The sequence below is a fragment of the Bufo gargarizans genome, chromosome 1 (genome assembly GCF_014858855.1).
Source record: "Bufo gargarizans isolate SCDJY-AF-19 chromosome 1, ASM1485885v1, whole genome shotgun sequence".
NCBI lineage: Eukaryota > Metazoa > Chordata > Amphibia > Anura > Bufonidae > Bufo > Bufo gargarizans.
The window spans coordinates 100,973,369-100,996,454 of NC_058080.1; the positions used below are offsets into that span (position 1 = coordinate 100,973,369).

The 23,086-nt window shown below is 42.1% G+C and overlaps 1 protein-coding gene across 8 annotated transcripts in view; it reads right to left on the minus strand.

The window, feature by feature from the left end:
• The window catches only part of NEK1 (NIMA related kinase 1), a 134,575-nt gene that overhangs the window by 64,983 nt on the left and 46,506 nt on the right, over window positions 1–23,086 (minus strand). For 4 of the 8 annotated variants that reach the window (XR_006390272.1, XM_044297066.1, XM_044297080.1 and 1 more), the window contains 4 exons: window positions 22,032–22,115; window positions 15,353–15,436; window positions 1,794–1,871; window positions 1,195–1,290 (listed from right to left, as the gene is read on the minus strand). Coding sequence is in view for 7 of the 8 variants with exons in the window: in XM_044297066.1 (XP_044153001.1) it covers window positions 1,195–1,290; window positions 1,794–1,871; window positions 15,353–15,436; window positions 22,032–22,115 (342 nt within the window). In the remaining variant the exon portion in view is untranslated. Of the gene's footprint in view, window positions 1–1,194; window positions 1,291–1,793; window positions 1,872–12,762; window positions 13,063–15,352; window positions 15,437–22,031; window positions 22,116–23,086 lie in introns of those variants that run through there. The other 4 variants (XM_044297088.1, XM_044297071.1, XM_044297098.1 and 1 more) reach the window with 3 other exon arrangements.

Genomic DNA, 23,086 nt, shown 5'->3' on the forward strand with positions numbered 1-23,086 from the left:
TTGGGGGTCTGATCTCCTTAACAATGCATTACAATACATCTGTATTGCACTGGTAATACATTTACAGCCAATGCATTACAATACACTTACAGCTTCCTGCCTGTGAGATCCAGGGGGCTGGATCTCACAGGCTCACATGGAAGGTAGCCACAATGCCTAAGGAAGGCATCGGGATGCCTTGCCTGCCATCGGGTCCCCATCATAGCAGCGCGGGGACCCGGTGGCCACCCCGCACCCGGCAGGATACCACATGTGCCGTGGTCAGCGCAGACCGCAGCAGTGCAGGGGTTAATGAGCTGGAATCAATGTTTTCACCGATGCTGGCGCATACAGCAGGGGTCCGGCTATCAGTGGCTATCAGTTACTGTCGGACCCCTGCAGCTGATCTGCGCCTGTCCGATCAGAGCGCTGTGGCTGTACGGCGCTGGGATTTGTTACCCTGATACTAGCGCTAGAATCCTACAGGTTAAGGGGTTAAGGCATCATACTTTCACACAAGTTCATTTCATTTAATAGAGAATAGTGTAAATAGCTAATTTCTAAATCGCTTCATTAAAAAAAAAATAATAATCTACCTGCATCCACCTGTGAAAAAAAAAAATAACATAACGTCATGGCCACCAGGGGTCGCATTTCCACCTAATTTGCAGTCCACTGCCTGGTGTCGGGATGGATTGTCTGTAGGGACGGATTATCCCTAGTACCAGACACACTGAAGACGTCTCATAAGAAATGGGGGCGTATCAGAGATAGCTGAGATAGTGAGTCCGAAAAAAGAACTGCTTCTATACAGCTTTTGAAGATTATAAGAGCCTCTTGTGAGTCTGTAAGTGTAATTTTCCCCCTCCTTATCTGAAAACATACATAGTAGGAAGTACGGGAAAGGATGTCACAGCAGTACAGTGCTCGCAGATTCCACACACGGGAGATGCCCCCTGCTTCTGAGAGAAATGCATATAGCTGTGCAGCTGAAAACGGGAATAATTAGACTGAAAAAGACATTAGGGAAGCCCAAAAAAGACCTTCACAGTTACGACTGTACAATGAAGCAGAGCAATTATGCAAACTTAAAAAAACAACAACTCAGGAACACTTTAAGGTAAAAACTCAATTTAAATAATAGGTTATTTTCTGATGATACGTTGTCTATAAAGAGACAGAGGTACTGTTCATTTTAAATTAATCATTGCTTACATGTTCATCCCAGGCTCTTTTTTCCCTCTCATCCGCTTCTCTTCTCTTACGTTCAAGTTCCTCTTTTAATACAGCCGCTCGAGCATTTGCCTGGGCCTCCAAAGGGAAAAAAAACAAAGGTCAAACAAAGCAGATCATGAACTTCGTCTACATTTAGCTCTTGATGAAAAACACATGCACAAAGACATAATGGGTATAAAAACGCATTGTTAAGTGTTTATGAGAGGGATGGATTGCAAATCTAGACAGGATATGATGCTTCAAATCCATTCATAATCTAGCTGTGCAAGCGCACTACTGCTAATCATATTTCATACATATTGAGCGGGAATGTCAGGAATATGCAACAAGGCCTCAGAAGCAGATGTAATGGATAAGAAGAGGATTACTCGGCTAAGAGGAAATGCTATGTACACCGGGTTCAATTTCAAAAACAGTGAATCACAGTCTATAAGAATTGCAGCTTTAATGAATGAGGAAACATGGAGATGGAGGTCCTAGTAAATCAGACCCTGGAGTTCATGCCCGGACCCCACAATATCCATGGCAGTAGTCCTACACATGGCAGTGCTGGAACAGTGACTGTGCTTCCACCTTACCTTTAAAGCTTCAATTTTCTTTCTTCTTAGCTCAGCTTCTTCATTGCCATCTCTTCGACACTGCTCACCTTCTTCTCCCTGTTGAAGAGGAGTCAGAATACAGTAGTACACGTTAAAAATATACAGACAAGCCGAGAACAAATGAGGGTATTGTCAAGAAGGGTCTGCCTTTTACCCCAAGGAACAGTGCAATTCTTAGCCATGTGTGCTTTCTTCTATACCAGCTCATCCACTAGGATTATCTGTACTTATAAATCACTTAAAAGGGTTGTCTCACTTCATCAAATGACATTTATCATGTAGACTAATGTATTGTGATTGTCCATATTGCCTCCTTTGCTGGCTAGATTCAATTTTCCATCACATTATACATTGCTGATTTCCAGGGGTTACGACCACCCTACAATCCAGCAGTGGTGGCCGTGCTTGCACATTAAAGAGCCAACCTCTCTGGCATTATACACCATTAGTTTTCAGGGGTTACAGCCACCACAGATACAAGGTGGCCGGTCCCGGAGCTGCTGCACATGTGCCTATGCGCGCTCCCATGGTCCTGGCCACCAGTGAGGTTGGAGCTTTTTCATATAGTGTGCAAGCACGGCCACCACTGATGGTCATAACCATGGAAACGAGCAGTGTATACTGTGATGGAAAAATGAATCCAGCCGGAGAAGGAAGCAATATGGACAATCACAATACATTAGTAAGTGGCTTGTATTAACTTTCTCTACATGATAAATGCCACTTACTGAAGTGACACAACCCCTTTGCTTTGCAATTCAGACCCCAGATTACTCTTAAAGGCACCAAGCTTACTTTTAAACAGGGTGGATTTGATTTAAATCACTAGTCAGTAAGGCTTGATTTAAATAATAGTTTTCTACATAAAGACTAATTCTTGTTGGTATAACTTATAATATGCAAGTAGATGAAGATTTTTAGAATCACAACTTTTCATATTAGTTTGATTAGGTTGATTCTGTATTCATAGGTTTGTAAAAGTTAGGATTAAGGTACTTTTCTTAACTCTGTTCATGTTATAACATTTTTGCTGTGAAGAAGAGGCATGTGATCTCGGCTGAGTCAAATTCAGTTTTAAGAACTGCAAAAGTAAACCAAGCATCTGTGATAATATCTTGTAGGCAGAGAAACTGCCCAATAATCTTACAAAAACCTCTGGAAGAGCATGACATTGTGAATGGATTAATGGAATTTATTTACCAAAGAAATTACACATATACAGCCTTATTCTACAGAATAAAATAAAAAAAATCTTTATTTCATGATGAACCTTTAGATGGTAATATATTTTCCTCAAAAAGCATTTTATATAAAAAAAAAAAAAAAAAAAAGATTTAAATCTAAAAAATCTGATTTAAATAAAAAAAATCTGATTTTTTTTTTAAATCATTGATTTTTATCCACCCTGCTTTTAAATGAATTCAGATGTCAGAAGCCTAAATACATTTAAACCCCCCCAGACCAGTTAATTAGTTGAGACTGCAGAAACCTAAAATCATTTAGACCCCTGAAGCAGTCAGCAAACCAGACCCCAAAATCAGCCCCAGACAAAAAAATTAAAAACACAAGTATTTACTTAGTGTTACATGTCCTGATGCCAGCCAATGACAGGACGTTGTAGACGATACAGAACACAATGTCCTGATGCCAGATGTCTTTGCTACTACACACACATACCAATCACTCGTAACATTAAGACCAATGACAGGGGAAGTGAATACCACTGATTATGTCAACACAATGGCACATCTGCCCACAAAACTTGCAATACTCAAGTTCCCTTGTCCGAAGAGCTGATCTGCCTGGGACTCGTCCTGCAAATCCTTACCCCAACGCAGCGCCCAGAGTTGAGTTAAAGCTCTGACCTCTTTATTTCAGTTAGCTACCTCCACACCTAGGATTACTATGTGGCGGGACAGGCAGCTCATGCGCCTCCATTTTATATTATTTAAAACAATTCAGCACAGAAGATTGGGCCAAACCGCCTCTACGGTGATGTAAAAGACTCATTACAAGTTATTGCAAATGTCTGATTGCGGTTGTTACTGTAAAGGGTGGCACAACCAGTCATTAGGTTCAGGGGGCAATAACTTTTATAGAGGGGGCGATATAGGTTTTAGATAAATCTCTTTAATAAAAGGAATAATCATTTGCATTTGCTATCACTCGTGTTGTCTATCTTATATTAAAATTAGTTGGATGATCTGAAACATTTAAATTTGACACATAAAACAAATAGAAGACAAATACTGTACATACACAGCGACACACATACTGCATCTTTGCCTGACTATGGTACTGAATAAGACTTTGCTGTGAACCGTTTTTTATATACATTCCCAAGTGCAGATTGTTCTACACATTTTGACATGAGACCTTTCACTAGTATGTCAATATTTCCCGCAAGAGCTCTTACCTTCCACAACTCCATACATCTTTGGAAAGATGTCCAGTCTGTGCACTCTCATTGTCATCAATCCATATTTTATACCGACGAGAGTTAATCAACCAGAAAAAGCTGTCTGCAGCTTAGATGAATGGCTATCCATCTCTGGTCACGGCTGGGCTGGAAAGCCTCAGCTCTGAACACATGCTAGGCAGTGGAGAATATTAATGCAGTATCCCCATTTTTCTACCCACGTTTCCTACTCTGACCCATAATTATCAGTCGATTGCTAGAAACACATCTCCATCCCACGCGGTATAGAAAAACTCCAATGGTATCAAAAACAATGGAATTATAGAATAAATAGTCTATATAGGTTTATTTAAACTGGAGTATTACAGGTCCACATAGGAGCCATATATATAAGTGCCCTTATCTCCCCTCACCCCAAAATATTTATAACCGAATACAATCCAGAAATAAATGGGTCCGCAATTCCGTTCCGCAAAATGCGGAACAGAATTGCGGACGTGTGAATGGAGCCTAACTGGGGAACAAACAGAACAAGTACCTGGTGGTCTCCTTTCCATCTTTTTGACTGCAGATCCATCAATTCCAAGATGGCTGCTTGAAGCCTAGGGTGCATTTGGTAGAACAGGACACTTCCTGCTGCACTTGAACTGGCCACCACTGCTCACATGAACGGTGCTGGCCAATCCAAGAGCAGAGCTGGGCAAGCACAATGTGTCTTGGGCTATGATATACAGAGAGCATCAAAGAAGTGGTGCGGTCATCTTCATGAAAAGGATGACAGCATGATACGAGATAGTAAATGTTGTATTGTTATTTACAGTGTAACTCTTTCAGTTTATTTGTTTTTAATCTTTTTTTATTTATTTGACCAGAACAGTGTTACACATACACATTGAGTTGTAAAATTTGACAGACAATAAATCCATTTGATATAATCCTGTGCATTGTCAAGTTATTTTATATTAAAAAAAAAAAAATATATATATATATATATATATATATATATATATATATATATATATATATATATATATATATATAAAATTCTAGGGAAAACTACCACCCCTTCCCACCCTCCTTTAACCCTTGCCCCCCCCCCCCCACACTCACTCCGGCCCAGCAGTTTTATTTCTTTACTTCCTTAGAGCTGATTGATTATGAGACAACCAGTCACTCCATAGTTTATCAAACTTTTGTGGACAACCTCTTTTGAGAAATATAATTTTTTCACACAGCAACATATTGTTGACTTTCATCCAAAATTCCTCTACTGTCGGAGGGCTCGCCTGTATCCAGTGCAGGGCTATTAGTTTTCTAGCAACATATAACAATCTTCCCACCGCTACATTTATATACTCATCTGCCCCAACCTTCGAGACATAGCCTAAGATACATATCTTGGGATCTCTGTCTACCCACACTGACATGGTCTGATATATTGTCTCCAATATTCCCGTCCATTACTCATCTAGACTCTGACATTGCCACATCATATGCAGCAAGTCAGCTGGTTCCAGTGCACATCTTGCGTCACTCCCGACACCAATATGATGTGAAAATATTGGTGTTTTGTACACCCTGTGTATAATGAATAGTTGGGATAGTTTCCCCTGTCCACTTAACGACACCAGCGGGGCCGCCTCTAGAATGTCTTCCCATTGATCTTGTATCTCCCCAATATCTCTCTCCATTTTTTCATTTGTGACAATGGATGGGAATTCAAAAACGTATCCAATAGCAAAGAGTACAGGTCCTTCTAAAAAAAATTTGCATATTGTGATAAAGTTCATTATTTTCTGTAATTTACTGATAAACATTAGACTTTCATATATTTTAGATTCATTACACACAACTGAAGTAGTTCAAGCCTTTTATTGTTTTAATATTGATGATTTTGGCATACAGCTCATGAAAACCCAAAACCTATCTCAAAAAAATTAGCATATCATGAAAAGGTTCTCTAAACTAGCTATTAACCTAATCATCTGAATCAACTAATTAACTCTAAACACCTGCAAAAAAGATTCCTGAGGCTTTTAAAAACTCCCAGCCTGGTTGATTACTCAAAACCGCAATCATGGGTAAGACTGCCAACCTGACTGCTGTCCAGAAGGCCATCATTGACACCCTCAAGCAAGAGGGTAAGACACAGAAAGAAATTTCTGAACGAATAGGCTGTTCCCAGAGTGCTGTATCAAGGCACCTCAGTGGGAAGTCTGTGGGAAGGAAAAAGTGTGGCAGAAAACGCTGCACAACGAGAAGAGGTGACTGGACCCTGAGGAAGATTGTGGAGAAGGACCGATTCCAGACTTTGGGGGACCTGCGGAAGCAGTGGACTGAGTCTGGAGTAGAAACATCCAGAGCCACCGTGTACAGGCGTGTGCAAGAAATGGGCTACAGGTGCCGCATTCCCCAGAAACAGCGGCAGAAGCGCCTGACCTGGGCTACAGAGAAGCAGCACTGGACTGTTGCTCAGTGGTCCAAAGTACTTTTTTCGGATGAAAGCAAATTTTGCATGTCATTCGGAAATCAAGGTGCCAGAGTCTGGAGGAAGACTGGGAAGAGGGAAATGCCAAAATGCCTGAAGTCCAGTGTCAAGTACCCACAGTCAGTGATGGTCTGGGGTGCCATGTCAGCTGCTGGTGTTGGTCCACTGTGTTTTATCAAGAGCAGGGTCAATGCAGCTAGCTATCAGGAGATTTTGGAGCACATCATGCTTCCATTTGCTGAAAAGCTTTATGGAGATGAAGATTTCATTTTTCAGCACGACCTGGCACCTGCTCACAGTGCCAAAACCACTGGTAAATGGTTTACTGACCATGGTATTACTGTGCTCAATTGGCCTGCCAACTCTCCTGACCTGAACCCCATAGAGAATCTGTGGGATATTGGGAAGAGAAAGTTGAGAGACGCAAGTCCCAACACTCTGGATGAGCTTAAGGCCGCTATCGAAGCATCCTGGGCCTCCATAACACCTCAGCAGTGCCACAGGCTGATTGCCTCCATGCCACGCCGCATTGAAGCAGTCATTTCTGCAAAAGGATTCCCGACCAAGTATTGAGTGCATAACTGAACATAATTATTTGAAGGTTGACTTTTTTTGTATTAAAAACACTTTTCTTTTATTGGTCGTATGAAATATGCAAATTTTTTGAGATAGGAATTTGGGGTTTTCATGAGCTGTTTGCCAAAATCATCAATATTAAAACAATAAAAGGCTTGAACTACTTCAGTTGGTGTGTAATGAATCTAAAATATATGAAAGTCTAATGTTTATCAGTACATTATAGAAAATAATGAACTTTATCACAATATGCTAATTTTTTTAGAAGGACCTGTATAGCGCAGATATCAGGCCTCTCTTGTCTCCTCTTGAGAGCACCAGTTTTTGGGTTGTCTCTAGTTTAGTATTACCATTACATTTTTTAAGCGTAGTATCATACTCATGGCAGAGTTGAAGATACTGATAGAAACTCTTTCGGGGACCTGGAATTTCTCCTGTATATCCATAAAAGATCTAAAAACTCCATTATCTATCAGGTCACCCATCAGGTCCCTTTAGATTTCCAATCCTGCAGTCCAGACAATAAGAGAAATTCCGGTAAAAGGGGGTTATTACATATTGGTGATAATTCACTAATGCCCCCTATACTTTTCAGCTGTTTAACTTTTGCCCATACTTTTTTCATGAGCACTAATCATGGTAAATTTTCCTCTGAAGTAGGTTTCCCTGCCCCCTCTAATATCCGCATAAGGTCTCTCTCACCTATTTTTTGTTATAGAATCTGGCTAGTCATATCAGTCAACATGTATTCCATCCATCCCTTAAAATGCTGACACTGCGCTGCTAGATAGTAGATCCATGTATTTGGCACAGCCAGTCCCCCTGCCATTTTATCATGCAGTAATGTTTCCAGTTCAATCCTGGGGTGACCCCCCCTCCATATTATATTCATAAATATAGAATTAATTTATTTGATTTCTGCCCAAAGGTAACCAGACTGGGGCGTTATGGAGTATGTATAAAAGTTGTAGCATCATCACCATTTTGAGGAGATTTACTCTTCCCACAACTGAGAGAAACAGCTTACATCAGGCTCTAACCTTCACTCAATTGGACACAGGTTCAGCTCCTCATAGGCCATAATCCTGGGCGAAATTTGTATCCCTAGGTACTTGATCTTCTCAACACACAGTATTTTATTATTGATAACCGTGACAGATACAGCTTGGCCATCTATAGGCATCAATGCCGACTTTTGCCAAATAATAGTGAGGCCCGATAGCCTACCAAACCCATCAATAAAAGACATAGTGGGCGATATAGAAGATGACGTATCTCCCAGAAATAAAAAAGAGTATCATCGGCATATAACACTATTTTATTATGTATCTGGCTCTTTTGAAATCCCTTTATATCTGGAGATTTTCGCACTGCTGCCACCAAAGGCTCAATGGTTATGGCAAATAATAGGGGTGATAGTGGGAAACCTTGTCTAGTTCCCCTAGCTAACTGAATATAGCTAGACACTCCCCCATTCGCCCTATTCCGTGCCTTCGGGTTAAAATACAGTACCTTTACCCATTTAATAAAGCGGTGTCCAAAACCCATACAGCTCAACGTACCCCAGAGATATCCCCACTCCACACTATCAAAAGCCTTAGCGGCATCCAGAGACAGAACAGCTCTATCCGTAGAGACCTGTAAACTAGTGTATATTCTGCGGATATTGATAGCTGTAGACTTCTGGGGCATAAAGCCCGTCTGATCTGGATGTATGATGTTGAGAATGACCCTGGACAGACGTTTTGCCAAAAATTTTGCTAAAAGTTTAACATCCGACCTTAGAAGGGATATCGGCCTGTACAAGTCTGGGAATCTCGGGTCCTTCCCTGGCTTTGGTATCACTACTATAAGGGCCTCCTGCATAGAAGCCGGGACTGAGCCCATCTCCAATGAGTAATTAAAGACTTTTAGTAGTTCCGGCAGTAGTATTCCCTGAAATCTCTTGTATACTTCCACTGGGATACCATCCAACCCTGGGGCTTTGTCATTAGCCATATCTTTTAATGCCTCCTCCAGTTCCTCTAGATTAATAGGCTCATCGAATTGTTCCCTCCTTTCCTCTGCCGATAATGTAGGCAGTTCTGCCTCCCTTAGGAACTTTAATATATCCTCCTCTGAATTAGATGCCTTAGAGGTATACAGGGAAGAATAAAAATCTCTGAGAACCCCAAAATGTCCTCCGTACCCACACAGGAGTTCCCTCGGGAATCCACCAACTCCATTATACAGGTAATCCCCTGCTGGGCATTGGAGATAACCGATAACATATGACCCACTCTTTCTCCTTCTGCAAACACACGTTGCTTATAGAAGGTACGCTTCCTATCAGCAGCTTGAAGTAGGTGGCATCTTAGCTGTTCCTGTGCCTCTCTCAGTACCCTACTGGCTGCCTGTGAGGGCGCCGCCCCAAATGCCTCCTCCGCTTCCGCTACTGCTTTTTGAGCCCTGACATCTGCCTCCCTGGACCTGTTTTTATGTCCACTAATAGACTTAATTATAAGTCCCCTCAAGTAAGCTTTCATAGCGTCCCATACGGCATGGGTGGACGCTGTACCCTCGTTATTAAAGTATTCTTTAAAGGCTTTAGCCATACCAGTCAGGTCGCCCAAAATCTGCAGCCAAAAAGCATTGCATTTCCATCATTTCAGCCCAGGCCTAGTCCCCCCCAAGGTCCAACTCCACCTTTAGCAAGGAGTGGTCCGATAGCGATCTAGGTTGATATTCAGAGGAGTGAACAAGCGGAAACATTGCAACAATAACCAGCGTCAAATCTATTCGGGATAGGGTTTGGTATGTGGATGAGCTACAAGAATATCTATGTTCTAGTGGATGTCTTACTCTCCATACGTCTATTAGCCCCACTTCTTTCATAATGTTTCTCAATGCCGAGCTACCCAGAGACCTCCCAGCTCCCTCCATTCTACATCTATCTAGTTGATCATTCAAAGTACAGTTAAAGTTCCCTATAAGCATCCACGGGCCCCCGGGTACTCTGCTAAAAAATCTAAAAACATTATTAAAGGAGTCAACGCAAACGGCGGGTGGGATGTAAACCGCCACCAGTATCATTTGAGTACCTTCTATGTTACATAATACACAGACGAACCTCCCCTCTACATTTAAAAGTTCCCTAAAACCCTCAAATCTTTAATGCACTAATAGACTTACTCCCCTGGAATGTGAAGATAGGACCGCATGATACGCATATCCCACCCATGGCTTTTTTAGCCATTGTAGTGTATTCTTAGTCAAATGCGTCTCTTGTAAACATATAGCCGGCTGAAACCGCATTAAGTAGCTAAAAATACTATGTTGTTTAGTCGTATCAGCCATGCCCCTCACATTCTAGCTGAGTATTCTAATCATACGTGTCATAATTCAAAATGGAAACAGAAAAGTGAGCTCCACTCAATAAGGTCCTATGGTGCATTAATTCCAAACCTTGGATCGTCCCCGTACCTAAGCCGGTGTGTGAGTGCCCTCCCTCCCCTCCCATATCCCTTACCAAAAATAAAGGCTTTAAAGAGGAACTTTCACCTGAAAATGAAAGTTAAACTAAAGATATAGCCTTACTTACATGCCCCCGGTATTGCTTATTCATTCATTTATTTTTCAATCTGTGCCCCCTTTGTCCTCAACGGAATATTTGACGCCTTGTATGCCAACCCTTTGTCCTCACCGGAATATTTGCCGCCTTGTATGCCAATGAGCCATTTGGCTCAACTGGGCGGGCCTTCAAAAGTTCTCCTGGGCATGTCATTCTTCTCCCTGGCACGGAGCGCATCCAATCAGCGTGCTCCGCTCTTAGCCAGGGAGAAGACGCTCCAGTTCTCGCAAGATGGCGCTGGCTCCAGATGGATGAAATCGCTCCAGTTCACGCGAATCTCGCGAGAACTGGAGCGTCTTCTCCCTGGCTAAGAGCGGAGCGCGCTGATTGGATGCGCTCCGTGCTAGGGAGAAGAATGACACGCCCAGGAGAACTTTTGAAGGCCTGTCCAGTTGAGCTGAATGGCTCATTGGCATACAAGGCGGCAAATATTCCGGGGGGGCAGCGTGGAGAAACGGGGGCACAGATTGAAAAATGAATGAATAAGCAATACCGGGGGCATGTAAGTAACGCTATGTCTTTAGTTTAACTTTCATTTTCAGGTGAAAGGTCCTCTTTAATCCCAAATGAAACACTGCTAATCATCCCATAACTGGGGCACTCACTAACAAACTTGCCCACTGTTGAATGCAGCATATTTAACCCTTCAACTCTCAACCTCCCAAAACACAACCTGCAAACTGTGAACAACACTTCCTGTGCTACTCACACTCCTGCGTCAGAGGAGTTTGGTGATAAAGTGTTAATCAGATTGTCCCATCTGTGGAGCCGCCCTATGACGAGATGTTCTCCTGCACACTAGAATACAAAAAAATAATAATGAGAAAATGGAAAAAAATAAAGATATAGGAGGGGGAAAAAGCAGCTCCATTCATTTGCAATCGTGCGTGCATCTCTTCCTAGGCGCCGGCTTCTCAAGTGTCCTTATTCTGCTCCTTCAGTTGACTTTCATGACGATCCAACCATTGTGCCGTCTCTTCTGGGTCTTCAAAGAACCTGGTAGAGCCTAGATCCACCACTCTTTGTTTTGCTGGGAACAGCATAGAGTATTTGACTTGCAAGTTTCTCAGTCTTCTCTTGACATCCAGAAAGAGTGTCCTCCTCTTCTGGACCTCTGTGGAATAATCCGGGAAAATTGAAACTTTTGCCCCATTTATGACCAGATCTGTATTATCACGTGCTTGCCACAATATAGTATCTCTATCTTTAAAATGCAATATTTTAGCAAGTATTGGTCTTGGCAGTCTACCAGGTTGTAGCGGTCTTGTGGGCACCCGATGAGCCCTTTCCACAGCATACAGTGAAGACAGTCCTTTTCTGCTGAATACATTTTTTTTTTTTTATATAGTCCGTGGCGTTTGCCCCTTCCGTCTTTTCAGGGACCCCCACTATTCTGATATTATTACAGCGTGATCTATTTTCCAAATCATCAACCTTTGCAAACAGGGCAGCAATATCTCTTGCCGCTGACTTAGTCGCCATTTTAACAGGTCTTGCCTCCTCTTCCAGTACTGACACTCTTTTTTTCTACTTCTGAGGTTCTTTCAGCAATTTTATGCATATCATGCCTTATCAGAGATATATCTTCTCTCAGACTGCCCACCTGAATATTGAGGGCTTTGAGGGTAGTGTTACAGCTTGCAACTGCCACCATGATGTCTTTGAGGGTGGGTTCCTCTTCAAGGGGTTTGTGGGGAGCTTCTTTCCCCTGTATGACTTCATTAGAAGCAGGGACCTGGCAGACATTTTCTCCCTCCCCCTCTTCATCTGAGGATCTTTTCTCCCGATCAGAGGACATTATTGCAGTCCCTTTATTTTGAGACCAGTCTCTCACCCCCTCCGACACCCTTGCGAACCTGCTTAAGCACGCTGCCGCGCTCCGGCTCACCACCTCCTGATGTCCTTCCTCTTCTGTGCTGGTGCCATGTTGGTTGAGCTCTGCGCCATCTGTTCTTGCGCGTTCTTCCCCCTCTTCGGCATGTTGGCGCACATATGTGCCTTGCTCCCCTCTCCCAGGCTCTTTTCCAGGCTCTTCTCTTCCACCAGAGATCTGTGATCATCTTGATGTTTCAGAATGCCGGCAGGAGCGCTCCAAAGTGCGTCTCACGCCATGCAGCGGTAAGCCACGCCCCCGTTTCAGTTTATTTTTAATATACTGTAGGGACAGGGATGTAAAAAATTCTTGTTATGTACTTTATTAGGGAAAGATATTACTTTGTACAAGAAAACATGCAGAGGCTTCCAGCCACATCTTGTTGCACACAGGCATCTGTAGTGCTCAGTCTAAAGTCAGATTCTCCTTAGTCACGCTCAATTACAACTGTGATAGAAGACTCTAAACCAAAACAACAGTTGCACTTTAATCTATTGCTTTCTATGCCTCCTAAATTTATATAAAAATATGTTTATGCTATTTCTATCAAGGTATATTTAGAGCCTAAAAACACTTAATAAAGCCCCATAGCTGGCGGAGGATGAAGAGGCGCTGGCCTCTCCATAACTTCGGCGCATCCAGGGCCAGTTCAAAATGTAAGACAGCTTCCGAGCCGTCTTACATTTAGACCATTTTCTACGACTAAAACAGGCGTAGAAAATGTTAAAGGAGATGGGCCTGCCAGCCAGCACCTTTCCCTGCCACGTCGACAATTTTACACCTGCCGTGAGCAGGGCAAAGTCGCACATAGCGGTGCAACTAATTTAGGCATATTTCAGTATAATAAATGACCCTCTTAGTTCAGACCAATGGTAATTTGCCACTTTAGACCAGACACAAGCGTTTTCAATGCAATAAACTCACAGCGTGTGTCAGTGAGAGGCCTGTTCTAGCCTCCACTCCTCGGACAGGATCTCACAGCACTATACTGAGTTATAATGTTGTGTGACCCTGGGGGTCCTGAAATCTATTGTATTACACTGACTGCACTGCATCAGTATATTTAGGTAGATTTCAGAACTCTATGGGTTACACAGCATTATAAATCAGATCAGAGGAGTGGATGTCAGAATGGGACACACACTGCGGGTTTTCGCATTCAACTCTTTCGTGTGTGTCTGGTCTTAGTCAAATAGATCATTGCTTATGCTTCATAATTTTTCTCAGACGTCAAACAGTTCAGGTAACAGTGTTTACTTACTAATGTTCGAGAAAACTGTACGTGGGGAAAAGCAAACATATTTCTCATGACACATAGTTTTGCAATGGAGTAACTTTTCATATTGTGAAACAACTCTGTTAGTGTATATTGATGTCCCAACAAGTGATCTTGAGATATATATATATAGGACATCAGATTGGGAAAAATCTTTTCATCTACAACAAGCTTAAAGAGTGTCTCTGAGAACAGGAACCCCTTTAAAATATTGTCAGGCAGAGTGTAGAAATTAAACAACAAAATGCTCACCTATTAGCGGAGCTCCACTTCCAGCACCGAGCTCCCTTATCCTCTGCTTCCGATCTCACCGTGTGACATGCTGGCTACCGCTGTGGGCAATCAATAGCCTCCGCAGTGGCAGCGGTCTTGTGCTGTGCCTGCACATGTCACCTCTGTGGCCACTGATTGGCCGGCAGTAGTGACCTGCGTGTATATGGCACCTCACCGGTAGTGGAGGAGAAGGGAGCTCAGCAATGGAACCTGCACCCTGCCTGGCAATATTAAAAAGGGGTTACCAGGCTCAGAAAACCCTTTTAAGAACAGGGGTAGAGATAAAGCCTTTTTTAGAAAAACATTATACTGTATCTCTGCAGTCCTTTCCTTGGTAAGACCTTATCTGGCTATTGTGCCACACATTTCCACTTTCTTCCCACTCTACAAAAAAATTTTTTTTTTTAAACAGAATAAATAAAGGAAAGATTTTTTATAAGCTCTTTGGCCTATTATTCTAATACTGGTTTTGTAAAGAAAAAATGGGACCATCAGTCTATATAGAGTCACAATTGTTTTTGATAGAGGTCTCATCCAATATTTGTATTAAGGGATTAACAATAACCACCTATCTGGTCATTTTCCTCTCCATATATCTACCATAATATAAAAGTCATGACAGATTCGGTTTGCACCCATAAACTTGAATGAAGGTCCACTAACCACTGTACACCACAGAAGAGGAGGATAAAAATAAGCATTACCCTCAGGCCTCACCTTACATCTGTTTAAATATATTCTTTTTTTGACTTTCCCTCATCTCCTCCATCACTATTTGGATATGAATGCTCACTTACCCATCATTTAATACTTCCCTCCCTTGAGCTGTGCACCCCCTTTTGACCCAACATCCTTGCAAAAACCAATATCCAATTTTAGTGAGGCTGAAATTCTTTACGACTATTTTTGTTTGACAAAATACGATGCTGAAAACAAAATGATCAGTGTTTAATTCCACAAATTATGTTAAAAAAGGAAACTTATACCAGTCTCTGAAAGCCTAGTGTATTTAAAATATCCTACCTTCTCCCCACGCAATTTAGCTTTGATTTGCTGTCTTTCATTGAAATTCTGGAGCCGAATTTGTCTGAGCCTCGCCAAATATTCCTACAAGACAAATAAATGTTATATGTACCATAATCTTCCAAAATGTTAAAGCCACATACATGGCTGCCTTCATGCATATATCATTTGGACTTCTTTTAATAGTTGAGATAAACACTGGTGAAGCAGTACTAATACAGACAACTAGCAATATTGCCGTTTATGATTCCTTTTGCCTTTCATTCCCAATAACCCTGATTTACCATCATTACATTAGTGGTCTCAGCCCGACAACGTCTTTTAGTAATGCAGCTGGCCACTTTCTAAAACCCCCAGCAATCAGCTGTGATCCCTAGTAAAGTAGTTTTCACTTGTAGCGGCCACTGCAGGGGAAATGTAATAGAATTTTTACACAGCGTATCGTAGAGCTGATAGCTACATTTATCCACGTGTATGTTGATATGTACAGTGCTGACTGAAAGATTCTGAACCCTTCAGAATTTTATACATTTCTACAAACATTTGACCTTAAACTACTTCAGTCCTAAAAGTAAATAAAAGATAACCAATGCAAACAAAGAAAGCAAAAATATTAGGTATTTTTATTATGGAAAATGATCCAATATCACAAGTCTGTTAGCGGCAAAAGTATGTAAACCTTTGCTTTCAGTATCTGGTGTGACCCGCTTCTGCAGCAATAACTGCAACTAAACATCTCCAGTAATGGTTGATTAGTCCTGCACATTGGCATGGAGTAATTTTATCCCATTCCTCCATACTAAACAGAGTTTCCTCCAATGAACTGCTCACTTCAGGTCCTTCCCCAACATTTCTATTGGATTAAGGTCATCACTTTGACTTGGCCACTCCAAAACTTTATTCTTCCTTAACCATTCTTTAGTAGAGTGACTTCCGTGCTTAGGGTCATTGTCTTGCTGCATGACCCGTGTTCTCTTGTGATTCAGCTCACAGACGGATGTCTTGACATTCTACTTCAGAATTTGCTGGTATGATTAAGAATTCATTGTTCCATCATTGATGGTAAGCTGTCCCAAATGCAGCAAAACAGGCCCAAACCATGATATTACCAGCACCGTGTTTCACAGATAGGATGAGGTTTTTATGTTAGAATGCAGCTTTTTCCTTTCTCCAAAAAGTTTTTTTTTATTTTGGTCTCATCTGTTTCCAAAAACATTTTTTCCAATAGACTCATGGCTTGTTTAGGTGATCTTCTGCAAACTGGAAGTAATGTTCTTTTTGCAAAGCAGTAGCTTTCTCCTTACAATCCTGCCATGCACACCATTGCTGTTCAGTGTCCCCCTGATGGTGGCCTCATGAACATTAGCTAATGTAAGAAAGGCCTTTAGTTACTTGTAGGTCACCTTAGGTTGGTTTGTTTGACTACTTCTGGGGTGTGTAATGAAGGTCTTGAATTTGTATAAAATCTGTCTGACTGTGAATTGGTGAAGTCCAAACTCTTTAACAATGGATTTGTAACTTTTTCCAGCCTGATGAGCATCAACAACCCTTCTTCTGAGGTTCTCAGAAATCTCCATTATTTGTGCCAAACATGTGTAGTGAAGATCAGACTTTGATAGGTCCTTGTTCTTTACATAAAAAAGTTGCCCACTCACACTTGATTGTCATCCCATTCATTGAAAATATCTAATTTCATCTTACAATTTTCTGTTAATCCTAAGGTTTACATAAGTTTGGCACTCATAGACATGTGACACTGAATCATTTACGTCAATAAATAATTGACCAAGTGTAATATTTTTACTTATTATTTTGATTTGGTTATCTTCATCTACTTTCAGGACTTGCATGAAAATCTGATCTAGTTTTAGGTGACATTTATGTAGAAGAAATATAGAAAGATCTGAAGGGTTCACAGCCTTACTTTCAATGATTAATACTTGTGAAATACATGTCAAGAAGTGCCATGTTACTTTTTTTTTATATATGGTGTATTTGAAAGAAGCTGAGTAAAAATACATTTCTGTATGAATTATGGTAGATATTGCCCATTGAAATCAATTGGAGGCTGTTTGAGGAAGTTCGGTACAAAATAAGAAAACACATGAAAAAAAAAAACGCTGTGTGAACATAGCCTAACATAATAGATAGAGGTAGGGCTAAAACGATTACTCAATTGAATTGAGTAATTCGACACCAAAAAATCCTTGATGCAAACTTTTTGCATCAAGGATTCATTTGTGTCATATGACCACGGAGCAGGAGTGAAGCGCTTGCTATTACTTAACGCTCCGTGGTCAACCGCTGGCCCGCACCGCACTTTCTTCCTGACATATCGTCAGGTCATAATGCACATAAGCGCACACTATGACCCGACACTGTGTGACGTCAGGACGACAGTGCAGCGCGCAGAGAAGAAGATGGAGGAGCTGTGGAGCGGCGCCCTTACAGGAAAGGCAAGTACTGTCGCTGGGGTCATACCTAGGAGGGGGGCAGTTGGTGGCACTGGGGGGGCAAACTGGGAGCACTGGGGGGGGGCAAACTGGTGGCACTGGGGGGGGGCAAACTGGTGGCACTGAGTTGGAAAGCCGATGGCACGGAGGGGGGCAAGCTGATGGCACTGGGGGGCAGCTGATGGCACTGGGGGGCAGCTGATGGCACTGGGGGGCAGCTGATGGCACTGGGGGGGGGCAGCTGATGGCACTGGGGGGGGGCAGCTGATGGCACTGGGGGGGGCAGCTGATGGCACTGGGGGGGGCAAGCTGGTGGCATTGGGGGGGGCAAGCTGGTGGCATTGGGGGGGGGCAAGCTGGTGGCATTGGGGGGGGCAAGCTGGTGGCATTGGGGGGGGCAAGCTGGTGGCATTGGGGGGGGCAAGCTGGTGGCATTGGGGGGGGGCAAGCTGGTGGCATTGGGGGGGGGCAAGCTGGTGGCAAGCTGGTGGCAGTGGGGGGCAAGCTGGTGGCAGTGGGGTGGGGGAGAGCTGAAGGCATTGGGGGAACAGAGATGATGGCACTGGGGGGGAACAGAGATGATGGCACTGGGGGGGAACTGATGCACTTGGGCGGATTGCACAGGGGGGAACAAAGGGTGTTGGGGACTGATGGCAAGAGATCTGATTAGTTTTTATAAAGGTAAACAGTCTATTAATAATTTTTTTCTTATTAGATTACTTAATTAATCGTAAAAATGTATTGATCGAATACTCGATTTCTAAAATAATCATTTTCTGCAGCCCTACATAGAGGCATTAGGTCTGCAACAGGGGGAGCTGCTCTTAGCAGCCCTCAGCTCTAGCTTATAAAGGGTGTCCCAGAGCTGGGTACCAACCCCCATGACACCACAACCTGTGGTGTCATTACATGTATGGTGAAAGATTATTCTCTTCTTTTATTGTTGCGAGACCGTAATGGACTTCCACAACATAAAATAACCCATCCTATCCTCCTAGAAAGTAGATGAGAATGTAAGAGCAGTTTGTGTAAGATCATAGAGGAGTTCTGTGCCATTGCCCCCCTATTCACTTTCATAAATAATCTTTACTACATGAGTCTTACATAGGTTTATCTACTTTCATAGGTAACACAGCACCTCTTTGTAAATGCTAATGTATTAGGCAAGTGACTTATATAAAATCATCCAAGCAAGGGAAAACATGCACAGGCAGAAATAAAGTGGGTGGCACAGCCCATAATGCCAACTATTGGATAATGTCTGGAAGGGGGAGATGCTAACAAAACATGGGAACATTACAAATATCTGATGGTCTTGTCCAGCCATCCAAACTTTTCTGAGGAAAGCTGTTTAGCCTATACAACACGATAACCCCTACACTGCATCAATTCCTATCGATTAGTTACCAACTTTAACAAAAGTCTGCCAAAACATTTTTTAAATGCAGCAAGACAAGTAAGTGTTCAGCACTGGAAATCCTCGGCCTCTTCTACTCCTGGTCTAACATAACGCTCACAGAACACCTTTTGGCTCATACTGATGAGTTGAATGATAAATTCACATGCACCCGGTACTCATGGATGTTTAAAGTGCAACTGTCATTCTTTTTTTTTTTTTTCTTTTGTAATGTGTAGGGGCAGTGATACTGAACATTTTTGTAATATACTTTAATTACTGAAATTGTACATTTCTATAATAAAAATAGCTCTAAAATTGCCCATTTTGAGCCTTAGCAATGCTCATCTGTTTTCTGTTTAGGGTCCATTCACACGTCCGTTGTTTCTTTCCTGATCTGTTCTGTTTTTTGCTGAACAGATCTGGACCAGATCTGGACCCATTCATTTTCAATTAGTCCTGAAAAAAATCGGACAGCACAATGTCAGATTTTTTTTCAGGACCCATTGAAAATGAATGGGTACAGATCTGGTCCAGATCTGTTCAGCAAAAAACGGAACAGATCAGGAAAGAAACAACGGACGTGTGAATGGACCCTTACAGAGACTTGCTGAACACTGACTGTGTTATGTAAACAGAACACAGAGGAGCGTCACTAAGGCTCAAAATTGGCAATTTTAGAGCAATTTTTGTAATATAAATGTACGATTTCGGTAATTAAAGTATATTACAAAAATGGTCAGTATCACTGCCCCTATATATTACATAAATAAAAAAAAAGAATGACAGTTATACTCTAAGACATTGCAGGGATCTGGGTATTTGGACATTAAAGGGCATCTGTCAGCAGATTTGTACTCCCAGTATGAAACTGGCTGACCTGTTATATGTGTGCTTGGCAGCTGAAGCTGGTCCCATGTTCACTTGTGCCCGCATTGCTGAGAAAAATTACATTTTAACATATGCAAATGAGCCTCTAGGAGCAACAGGGGCGTTGCCGTTACTGCTAGAAGCTCTGCTCTCTCTGCAACTTAGACAGTGGTCAGGCAGTCTAAACATGTAAATCAGAATGGTGAGGAGCGGCAGTTGCAGAGAGAGCAGTGCTCCTAGAGTCTAATTTGCATATTTTAACCCTTTAAATAATTACAGCTAAAAAGGAGTTCTTACAACTGATGAGAACTCTTATCCTGATCAACTAAACAACGCACAAGGAGACCCCCCCGCCCCCCATACTGCTTCTTCTTCCTCCTTCTAGGGATTTTGCATCTAAATTGCTGTGATACTATGACCTTTGTATTACTGCTAGTACAATCCTTTCATATATGTTTATCTATACACATTTACTTTGCATTGTATTTTTTTCCATTATTGCTGACATGCCTGTTTTAGCAAATAATTGTATTCCACATGAAATGACAATACTGGGACATTTCTTCTTTCCACTATGTTTTGTCACTCTTCTTCCATTCTTGCTAACAGGTACAGAAGGGAGTAACCAGTTTGGGGCGTGTCTCTGAATAGTCTAGGATTGTCCCATCCTAGCAGTCAGTGGCAGACTGTGCAGGGACACCCACCCACCTGCTAAAGTGGTTGTCCGAGTTATGAAAAAAAATAATAGCACTGTAAATCTGATGGTCAGCAATATATAACTAAGCTAAGCAAGTTTTAGGCAAAATAAATAAATAAATATTTCCTCATTTCCCTTGTTCTTTTCTGGCCCTTTGTTTAACTGCAATAACAACAATCTCTGCCCCTCCCCCTGCGCTGCAAAGGGAGTGAATAAGTCTGCCCTGAGTGACATGTCTGTCTGCCTGCTAGGAGACTCAGCAGCATGTTGTATGTGTAGGACTACTAGTCCCAGCTCTACAATGACACTGCTGATACACACAGGATCTTCTCCCTACCTGTTCTTGTGCAATGCTCTGTAGAACTCCTCTAGTCTGTCAGCTCCTGCGTCCAGCATTTGTCTCCTCACTGCCTGCAGCTACTCAGTAAAGCTTTCAGCCCTGAGTCTGTGCTGCAGTGCAGGGGGCGGGGCCAGCACAGTGACATCTCATGTACAGACACATATCTTCTCTCTCAGGCTTGTGCACGAAACATCATTAGAGCAGGGAGAGAAGCTGACATCACAGGTCATATGACCCTAAGTGAAATCTGAGAAAGCAGCAACTGTAGATGCAGTAAGTGCATGGTAAAGCCTTTACATTTGATTATTTAAAAAAAAATACAAAGAACCAAAAAATAACTCGGACAACCCCTTTAACACCCATCTGCACCTTTATCCATAAATTTCTAGCAAGAATAATAGAAGAACGGCACAACATAAGAGTGATAAGAAATCATTCTTCAGAATTATTATTGTATGGGGAATGTAAGTAGCTACTAAAACAGACAAAAGAGGTGATAGGTCCTTTTTTAAGTCTAGATTTACCAAAAAGAAGGGCAGAAACTATCTCAGTAGTGGATTATTGTAAGAGTGCCTATATATGGGACAGCATTTTTACAATAATTAACTGGAGCCGAGATGCAAGTGTGTGTCATTCACAAGCAAAGAGTTAATGAAATCAAACATTTAAGAAAAAGGTGCCTGAGTAGAACAGATGAGATGGTTGACAATGGAGAGGATTTACATATGACAAATGAAACACATAAATGAAGTTTTGGTTAGTAGTATTACAGCCAGCATGAAGTGCGGGACCTCAGACAGCTTCAGGTTGGAGCTTCACAATATGTGTTATAGAGAACACGAAGAAACATGCAAAGACAGGAAATGCTAATGGCAGGTGACACAAGGGTGCTGCAAACAGGCTCAGGCATGCGAGAGGCCTACCTGTTCTTCCTTGTGTCGGGCCTTCCCTCCTCCAGCAGAGCTTGGTCTGCCTCCATATATAGCTGCCAGGCTGTACACAGCGTCCTGTTCACCATTTAATGTATGAAGTGTAAGAATGGCAGGGGCTACATCAGAGGGGGTTTAAAAACTTGTTCCTAACTTTCTAGAACTGTCCCACCACTGTCATATTGAGTCGATTTCATTCACTCTTTATATACACCAGTTATAGTTCTTAAAGTGTAACTGAGCATTTAAAAGGGTTTTCCGAGATTATTATTATTATTTTTTTTTTACTGATTACCTTACCTCAAGGTAGGTCATCAGTATCTGATTGGGGAGGGTCCGACACCCAAGCACAACACGGTACATTGTATAGCGGCTGTGCCTAGTATCAAAGCTCAGCCCCATTCACTTCTATGGGGCTGAGCTGCTCCTGGGCCATGTGACCGATGAATGTGTTGTCACTGGCCTAGGGAAAGCTTTGAGAAGACAGCAGCACAGGAGCACCCCTGCCTTCTCAAACAGCTGATTGGCAGGGGTCCCGGGTGTCAGATCCCCACCGATCAGATACTGATGACCTATCCTGAGGATAGGTCTGGTCAATAATATAAAAATCTCGGAAAACCACTTTAACACTATTTCCAAGTCTAAGCAGACATAAAAGTTGAGAAATTTTGCAAATACGTACATCTTTGCTGTTTTAGGGCTGATTTTAGGTCTTAGGTCTTTTTCGCCATATATACTGTATACTAAGATTTTCTAAATTCTGGAGGTTGCCACTGGCAACAGACAGCAGCTTAGCTCCATTCTGCTGTCAGACATTGAACAGTTTAGCTCTAAGGCTCAGTCGCTGATTTTTATCATATATGTTATATAATGCTATTTTTTATTTCAATTGAAACCGTGGCTGAACCATGACTGTTAGGCTACTTTCACACTAGCGTTAATATTTTACGGTATTGAGATTTGTCATAGGGCCTCAATACCGGGGGGGGAAAAAAACACTTCCATTTTGTCCCCATTCATCGTCAATGGGGACAAAACGTAACTGAACA